This window comes from Sinocyclocheilus anshuiensis, unplaced genomic scaffold (assembly GCF_001515605.1).
Source record: "Sinocyclocheilus anshuiensis isolate Anshui unplaced genomic scaffold, SAMN03320099.WGS_v1.1 scaffold582, whole genome shotgun sequence".
In the NCBI taxonomy this organism is placed as follows: Eukaryota; Metazoa; Chordata; class Actinopteri; order Cypriniformes; family Cyprinidae; genus Sinocyclocheilus; species Sinocyclocheilus anshuiensis.
This window is the reverse complement of record NW_015547659.1, coordinates 188,442-197,935: the sequence shown is the minus strand read 5'-3', so window position 1 is coordinate 197,935 and position 9,494 is coordinate 188,442. Positions and strand designations below refer to the sequence as shown.

At 37.4% G+C, this 9,494-nt stretch overlaps 1 protein-coding gene across 3 annotated transcripts in view; it reads right to left on the bottom strand.

The window, feature by feature from the left end:
- Nucleotides 1-9,223, bottom strand: part of LOC107702219 (piwi-like protein 2) — a 31,475-nt gene extending 22,252 nt beyond the window's left edge. For 2 of the 3 annotated variants that reach the window (XM_016504462.1, XM_016504465.1), the window contains exons 1-8: nt 9,139-9,223; nt 8,000-8,467; nt 6,994-7,090; nt 5,302-5,413; nt 3,574-3,774; nt 2,559-2,669; nt 2,095-2,212; nt 1,886-2,010 (exon numbers count right to left, since the gene is read on the bottom strand). In XM_016504462.1, coding sequence (XP_016359948.1) covers nt 1,886-2,010; nt 2,095-2,212; nt 2,559-2,669; nt 3,574-3,774; nt 5,302-5,413; nt 6,994-7,090; nt 8,000-8,440 — 1,205 coding nt within the window. In that variant the 5' untranslated portion in view covers nt 8,441-8,467; nt 9,139-9,223. Of the gene's footprint in view, nt 1-1,885; nt 2,011-2,094; nt 2,213-2,558; nt 2,670-3,573; nt 3,775-5,301; nt 5,414-6,993; nt 7,091-7,999; nt 8,468-9,126 lie in introns of all 3 variants that reach the window. The other variant, XM_016504464.1, reaches the window with a different exon arrangement.
- Between the last annotated feature and the right edge of the window lie 271 nt (nt 9,224-9,494).

The following is a 9,494-nucleotide window of genomic DNA, read 5'->3' as shown; positions in this document are numbered from 1 at the left end:
CCACTCGGAGCGAGAACGAGGTGTGGTGGAGAGGACCCGGGGGAGAGGGGTTACATTGGTGCCGTGACCCGGATGGGAGTGAGGATTAGGGGGGTGAGTGTAACGGAGGCCAACAGTAGGTGCTGTGCAGGTAAACCTCACTCCCCTGATCTCAAGAGATGCACTAGCGACTGACACTAGAGGCTGCAGTCTTTAGCCTCCTTGTTAGTGCGTCTGCCTCCCATGCCGTAGACCCGGGTTCGATACCCACTCGGAACAAGAACGAGATATGGCGGTGAGGACCCGAGAGAGAGGGGTTACATTGGTGCCGTGACCCGGATGGGAGTGAGGCTTAGGGGGGTGAGTGTAACGGAGGCCAGCGAGTAAGTGCTGTGCAGGTAAACCTCATTCCCCTGATCTCAAGCGACGCACTAGCGACTGACGCTAGAGGCTGCAGTCTTTAGCCTCCTTGTTAGTGCGTCCGCCTGCCACGCCGGAGACCCACTCGGAGCGAGAACGAGGTGTGGTGGAGAGGACCCGGGGGAGAGGGGTTACACTGAGACTCCAGGACATCACACGAGGGAATTCGCTGAGTGATATGACTGCTAAGGCTTTTGTCTTACAAGAGAGGGAAGAATTATGCATCTGTCTGTAACAGAGAGGGAAGAATTATGCCTACTGAAAACACTGAAAGAGATGTTATATTCTCTCTGAGGCCGGGTTAGTCAAAGTTTTGTTTTTTAACTTTATTTCGGTTTTCAATATCAGTTTAGACTTAATGGTGCATATCTATGATATTTTTTCAAAATTACTACTTTTTAAAATTTAGTATAATCATTTCAGCATGGTTTTCATCCCTTATAACAGCACTACAAATTGTCTGACACTACACTTTATCAGAAACTTTTCACAATAACACAGGATACTGCAGTACTTTTGGATCTATATGGATTTGTCTATGTATGTTCCCTTTGCAATGTTTCACAGGGACAGCTGCATTATTACTTGCTGCTTTATTATTATGGTGTTGCTGAATTCGGATATACACTACCGTTCAAAAGTGTAGGATCAGTAAGATGTTTCTCTTTAAATCAATTAATACTTTTTTTCAGCAAGGATGCATTCAATTGATCAAAGGTGACAGAAGAGACGTTTAAAAAAAAAAAAAGATTTCTATTAATCAAAGAATCCTGAAAAACACCTGTATTCAACATTGATAATAATAAGTTAATAAAAAGTTTATTGAGAACCAAATCAGCAGATTAGAATGATCTCTGAAGGATCACATGGCAATGAAGACTGAAGTAATGGATACTTAAAATTCAGCTTAAAATACATAAAATATTTGTATTATTAATAATGTTAAAATATATTAAAATAGCAAATAGTTATTTTAAATTGCAATACTTCACAAAATTACTTTTGACTGTATTTTTGATCAAATAAATGCAGCCTTGGTGAGCATAAGATAATTCTTTTCAAAAACAAAGAAAAAATTCTTACCAACTCCAAACTATTTAACGGTATTGTAGATTACTTCTGTTATAAGTGACTCACCTTGATGTAACAACGTAGTTCACACTCTCATCCAAGGCAAAAGATTCTTCTCATGGTTCTAATGTCAAAACTATTTCTGACTCACCTGTTTTTGCAGTTCAGTTTCCATGAACGTGCTGGATGAATGAGGGAAGGAGCTTTGCATTGTGAACATTACATTATGTCTACGTAATACATCAAACTCTTATTTCAAACCATTAGTGAGGTCATACATTAATGAAAGAGCACATTTGTTTTCTCTCAGAGGACATTTCAAGCCATGAAAGAGAAAAACAGGAAGAACAAATTACAAACACATCTGACCTGTGGTGTCTTGAGAATCAATATATTATACATAGAGAATACACACCTCCTTAGGACCACGTTGTAAAATGGGATACATAGATCAGAGCTGGGTGGCAGAATCTTTGTCAACTGGATCTTGATGTCGATCTCTTGATTGTCGGTTTTTCTCTCAGCTTTAAGATGAACAACCTGTTACACAGCAAAGCCTAGGTAAGTTTGGGTAATTAGGTGTGTTTAAAGTGAAAAACAACAACATCTAACATGCACACGAACCTCTTCAAGACGTTTGGGCAGATAGAGGATGGATCCGTCAAAAGCTACCACCTCTCCCGTAGTAGGCCGATGTTCCTTCATCATACCGAAACGCATACCGAGAGACTCAACGTTCGGGCTGAAATTCAATAGCTGATCATTAATACCATTAATCATGTTTTCTCTAAAAAAAGATGCTGCTAATAATAATTATTCAATCAATACTGTTTACTATATAAGACGAACTAAACATCTACTTTATTCCGACAGGCAGAGGCAAACATCATATTCTCATTAAAAAAATGCATATGAAGAGGTGCACCAATTTATCTTCATACTTTGCTGGCCATTACTGATCTTTTTGAACAATCAATACTAGATAGCATTAGCTTTGAACAATGTATAAGTTAATGCCTGAAGTTTGTGTTTGTAACTGTGATGTTAACTTGTTTAAAAAAAAATACGGTACAGATAAAAAGACTCACGTAAAAGTAACATGGTACTGAAACACAGCTTCATTTTTGCAACGGATGGGGATGTAGTTTGACCCGATGGATACGGGACTGCCTTTTGTTCCCATTTTCTGCAGAGGCTCCCTGTAGGAACACATTGTAGAAAAGAAACATTAGTCTCTACCAACTTGTTGGATTGATTCGTTAAAGAACAGCACCAATGAAATAAATCATTTGCGAATTAGGCAGAATTGGGTTATAACTCAACAATGCTACAATGTATATAATGTACACTACAGTTCAAAAGGTGGGGGGCCAGTAAGTCTTATGTTAATCAAGGAAGCATTTATTTATTCAAAATTACAGTAAACACAGTAATATTGTCAAATATTATTATAATTTAAAATAACTGCTTTGTAGTTTAATGTATTTTAAAATCTAATTTATTCCTGTGACTGCAAAGCTGAATTTTCAGCAGGCAACTGGGATACAGTTTTTTCAGGATATTTTGATGTATACATCTGAATAATTTTTGGTTTCACTGTATATCCTTCTGTTATTTTCATTTTTTATGAAATAAAAATTTCATTTTTATTTATCGTGAGGGAACATCAAAGATCACACAACAGAATTGCGCGCGCTCTCTCTCTCTCTCTCCCTACCGTTTAGTAACTTGTTCATTGTTTTACTTACTTGTTTTTGATGCATCTGACCAAACTACAAACTTTCCAGTGATGTCTGTGAGAAAGGTATATTCACTCGACAAGCTCGCACATCTGCGCCGCCGCGCGCTCAACCCACTCAGCGTGCTTTGCTTAACAACTCGCGCACATCAGCTATACAGGCGTTAATACTGTTGTTGGTGTTTCATTGTCTGAATATGGCACTTATCACATGCCGTGTGGTATCGGCGTTTGGTATCGGGGCATTTTAACGAGTACGAGTACAAGTACAGGAGGTCAGTATCGGGCCTGGTATCGGTGCATCCCTACTTAAAATGATCAAAGTTTACAGACAGGACAATAAATCACAGAAAGAGAATTCATACTTCACGGTCTCAATTTTCACTTCAACTTTAGGGGGTGTTCCTGGAGGAACTGGGGCATCTTCAGAGATGGAGGTAGCAGATGGCAGGGAGAGTGGGGCAGCAATGGGAGACACGGGGCCTGATGAGCCAATCGGTCCATGACCTACACTCATATGAGGCAATGCTGCTCTGCCAACACCAACAAATCCTCTGCCCAGGAAACTGCAAGCACACAAAGCAAAACTCAAATTACATTTACATTTATTCATTTGGCAGATGCTTTAATCCAAATTGACTTACAGGTGAGGGATTTATCATAAGATGGCAATACACAGGAGAAGTGCCCGTTATACAAGGTTTCAGTCTTACCGCTAGCAGCGATAGACGGTGCTGACGGTGATACCGTTGTTAAGCTGCACACTTGCCCACCGCGGCACCGACCCCCACTGTCATTTTGATTTTTTATAGTAATAAAAATAATTTAGTTCAGTAAGAGAAGACACTACAATTAAAAACTGAACGCGGATGCTCAATGCAGTGTGCCGAACAACAGTCGCATCATAGATCAGATATCATTTATCCAGTGAGGAGAGTGAGTCGAGCTGACTGACAAGAGTGGGGTGAGACAGACAAGACGATCGCGGATGATTTAGTTTCGAAATGAAATGCAAAAGCGCCTGTTTGGCAGTATTTTGGATTTTGAAAAGCCTGTTGACTTTTGCCGTTTATCTAAGGTGATTAAGGTGAAGTTTTTTTAAACATTCGTTTCTTATTTAATTGGTTCCACAGTGTTTGCTGATTTTTACTTTATTTAAACTTTGTGTAATTTATTTATTTTATTTGACATCAAGGTGTATGCCGTGCCTCCAAGCTTTCTTATTCGTTTTGCTAATAAACGTTCAACGTTCTTATTTATTTGGTTATATATTATAGGCTACATGTTTACTTATTTCCAGTTTTGTATACCTATTTAAACTTTATGTAAGTTATTTGTTATTTTATATTAGGCATAGGCTGCCCTATAGCATGGTGTATTTTTATTCGTTTTGTTAATAAAAGTTCTATGTTTTATATATAGGCTAAAGTGAGTTTGACATTGTATTTTGTTGTTGCATTCAAGCAATTGACGCCGAATTGCCACCAATTCGAAAGTGAAAGTAAAATGCGCACGGCGCTTTTAAGCTATTTAAAAGCGAAGGAAAGCGAGGAAAAGAGGGAAAATTCAAACGAACAATTGCTTTACGCCGAATTGCCACTATTTGAAAGTGAAAGTAAAATGCGCACGCCGCTTTTACAAGCTATTTAAAAGCGAAGGAAAGCCAGGAAAAGAGGGAAAGCCCCTGCCCCCACGGTGATACCGGTATTATCCGTGTTGTCACACGTCGATTAACTGGTGGGAAAATTTCCTCACCGTCACAACCCTACCTACCAGCATTTTGATGCATTTCAGTAATCATCCTTTAAAGGCATAGTTCACCCAAAAAATCTGTCAGCATTTACTATCACTCATGTCATTCCAAACCTTATGACTTTTTCATTTGTGAAGCAGAACAGACACAGATTTGAGTTGTTATTCACTTACAATCTTACAGAACAAAGTAAGTCATACAGATTTGGAATGGCATTAAAGTGAACCTTTTTTTATTTTTGTGGTGAATTATTACTTAATGTTTTCCATGTACAAATAAAAGATGGAGAAAATGAGCAAATCCAAGAAACTGCACTAAGAAAACAAGCAAGAAACATCACCTGATGGATTCTTCTAAGCGAGCTTCTTCTCTTTCTGGAGTCAGAGCGGCTGCCCCAGTGATGGTCGGCTTAGGCTGTACATCTGCCCCCAAATCGCTTGCTGCCCCCCGTCCTGAATTAGGACAGAAAAAATAACATCCAGTACAGACAAATAACAAGAGTCATACTCACAGAGAAATGCTGGTTTCAGAGTATACACTAGCAGTGGGAGTCAGATTGCCCCCTAGTGGAAGGCTAAAGATTTGTTAACTCATATTCATAAATTCTCAAGAGAACGTCTCTGAATTAACTGATGCTCACGCCCCCCTGTGGGGGCGCGCCCCACAGGTTGAAAACCCCTGACTTAGACAACCTGCTTCTTCATTAACTGAACTGTAGAAATCATATGAATACAAATTATAGAGAGGAAGACCTGAAGTATCACTAGTGTTGTTTTTGGCGGCCTGTTTTAATTTGAGTTTTAGTCTATCAAATATATAAAATGGGAACAGCTGTTGATTGGTAGATGTTGGTTAAGACAGTTGATTAATTCCAGAACCAGTGCATTAGGGACACAAGAAACACTGTGACAATGAGCCATAGAGTGTTATAGTGCTGGAAAAGGTTGAAAGTCTTATCTTAAAATGTCATGTTTGTGTTGAGAAAAAAAAAATAAATAAATAAAAAAATAATATATATATATATATATATTTTTTTTTTTTCAGTTTGCTGTCAAGTGCACCCAGAAAAAATCAGAGGTTCCTCAAGAGTTGTTCCTCAAGACACAGAAAGGTCACTGATTCAGATGCCAAGGACTATTTCAAGCACTACATTTCAAGTCCTTACACAACAAAAGCTCTTAAATACAAGATTAATGGGCTTACTTTTATCATTTGTATTTACATTGCAGATTAAGTTTGTTTTCATTATTAGCTACTTGACCTTCCCGCTGTCTTCAGCAGTAAATTGCACGTCTAAGTGGTGACTATTCAACTTTGTTGGTGTTGCCAAGGATACAAGAATGATGGCACACAATTTATCAACCTTATCAATTTATCAACACAATTTATCAACTCCAATCAACCTAGTTCTGACATGAATAATAAAACAGCTATGAGTTTGATTAAAGTTTGAGTTTGGGGTTGGTAAAATAACAAAATAACCTTTCTATTTAACTATATTTTAAAATGTAATTTAATCCTGTGATGACAAAGCTGAATTTACTCCCATCTCATAATCATTCACAAATCATTGTAATATGCTGATTTGGTGCTCAAAAAGCATTTCTTATTAATATCATCATCAATGTTGAAAACCATCGTGCTGCTTAAAATTTTTGTGGAAACCGTGATTCATTGTTTAGGATTTCTTGGTGAATAGAAAGTTCAAAAGAACAGCATTTATATGAAAATAAATCTTTTGCAGCATTATAAATGTCACTTTTGATCCAATTTAATGCACCCTTGCTGAATAGAAATAATTATATATAAAAAAAAAAACAATAATAAAGAATAAAGGGAAATAAACATATACAAAAAGGGGGGAAAAAATGTGGTGCCAAGCTCTCATTTTTGGTGTTTGGAGTGACTGGTCATGTCAAAAAGAGGGTGAGTAAATGATGACTGGACTTCAATTTTTTCGTGAACTATTCATTTAAAGATATACATACACAATGAAGCAAAAATAAAGTTTTTCACTTTTTCTCTCTCATACCAAGAAGTGTAGCTCCTCTGTCCCATGTCTTTCCTGGCTCAATGCCCAGGCCCCTGAACATGGACACCAGCGACGACCCCGGCCCAGAAGCATCAACCTAAAAGAAAGCCAAGCCTGAGACTTATTGCATAAATCTATTGCTAATTCAAATGTGTTCATCTGGAACTTGTATAACAATAAACACTTATTTCCTGAAATTTGGTAAAATTTCATAAAATGGTTCCGAATGAAATATTCATTTGGAACCATTTTATGAAATAACTATTAATTGAAATAAAACCTAAATCGTGATATATGGCTTAGTGTGATTATCAAATCATAAAGGCAGCAATTTAATTAAATAAATATATGCACTGTGTGTTTCAAACTAAAGCATGTCACTGTTCTTTTACGTGAGCAGCTAATTATCCGCTGGTGTTTGCAGCATCTCAGAGCAGTTTGGTTCACAGATGTTGTGAATAGAGTAATATAGCCATTAACTGTCTTCAATAATAATAACAGAAATAGCATAAATTGCAATTTATTATGTTTTACAGCTTTAAGAATATATTTCCAAACTGTGAGGAAGAGAACTGTGTGACTGATTGAATGTGTGTGTTGCAGAAATGACTGAATCCCCTTAATGATACTGCACAAAAATTCAGCAGTTTGTTTGCTTTAAAGGTTAGTTGGCTTAATATTAAAATAATAATAATAATACAGCCATACAAGTTATAATATAATATAAATTATTATTTTTCTTTAACATTCTGTGTTTATATTTTACAGTGAAATATTATAACAGTAATATTTCTTATTTTGTTTTTTATTTAGTAATTTTTATATTTTTATTTTCTAGTAATAATATTATTTCACAGCCATATTGATATATAATGACAACATTTTGGCCAAATTGTGCAGCCCTAAATCACATTTTAAACTGGAATCCTAATTTTTATTTTAAAAAAAATCACAATTTGATTTATTTTCCCCAAATCGCACAGCCCTAACCATGTCTTCTACTTACCTTGGCAACCATTGGAGTCACCTGTGCTTGCAGCTCAGGCATCTTTTCCTGTGCCTCTAATTTTCCGATGTCTGGGATAGATACTGGTCCCACGGCAGCCCCTCTCCCTATCCCAACAGTGGGATCCAGAGTGGGCAGCAAAAAACCTCGGGCTCTTCCAAAACCTCCCTCTTCTATCGGTAATCGCACTCCTCTAGGAATGCCCACCGGAAGCTCACTTAGAGACTGAGTTATTCCTCTCCCAAACTGCACAGGCATTTCTCCAGGTACGCCTAAGGCTCTACCTCGTCCAAGAAGAGGTTCATCTTTAGGCAGAACGAGACCTCTGGCCCGTCCCAATGGGGGCTGGTCTGGCGGTTGACCCTGATCTTCTGCTGACTGCATCCATGGTATGCGGGTGACCCCTGGGGGACCAGGATAGGGTGGTCGTTTTGGATCCATTTCTTCCTCTGTTGCACTTCAATGCAACTGACAAAAACAAAGCAAAGAGATCAATGAAGGCTTTCTTGACATGTCCATCTATAACATTGTCAAAGCACTGCAGAGCTTTAAAGCATTAAATCATAAAAGTAAATCTCACAGCACCTTTCTTAGCACATGTGCAAGAGTTAATCTAAACTAGGCAACACAATCAATAAATTAATGGGTCACTGTGCAAGATTTCTGCCAAATATGCGCATTGACGCACAAGAAACATGCTTTAGTACGCCCAGTATATAATTTTACCGGCTGTAATCAAGGCTAATGTCATTTTTGCAAACATTTAGTCAGATATTCAAGTTCGTTATCTCAATCGACATGAGCACTTGCCTGCATGACAAGCGTCTAAAACAGCTGAATTTATTTCATTTTTTTAATTTAATGTGCAAATTCAAATTAAATGACATTTTTAGATTGCTATGGGAAGATTACGTTTATTTAGTACTTTTTTGGCTTTTGCATGTCGACCGTAAAATGTAATCCGCAAACTAACAACTAACGTTAGACAGCGCGCGAAGTCAAATTGATCTGATTATTCGACAGAATGACGAACGCAGTAACAAAAAACAATTCTATTCGATTACTTCCAGAAACAAATCAGGTTGACGCGTGCATGAAGTCGTAAAATGGGTGTAAATGTAGGCTACCTGCAAATGTACCTGTAGTCGATACTTCAGTGAGACGATGAACCGTTCGCTCCAACAGCCAGATATTTTAGACTGAATTTGAGCAAATACTGATTCAGTAGTGTTGTCAGATTCGCGATTCGTGACTCGGTCAAACCAAGTCACGAATCATTCGACTGGAAACACTTTCGAGTTATAACTCAAATAAAACATGTAAAAAAAAATTATATGTTTTGGCATTTAGTTTCCCCCCCAAACATTAGAGAAATAAAAAAAAAATATATATATATATTCCTTGTTTATTAAGATTTTATTTTTCTCTGTAGACAGTATTGTGGCACATTAAAATAAAGACAAGCGAAAATGATGTCTATTAAACAATCAATCTT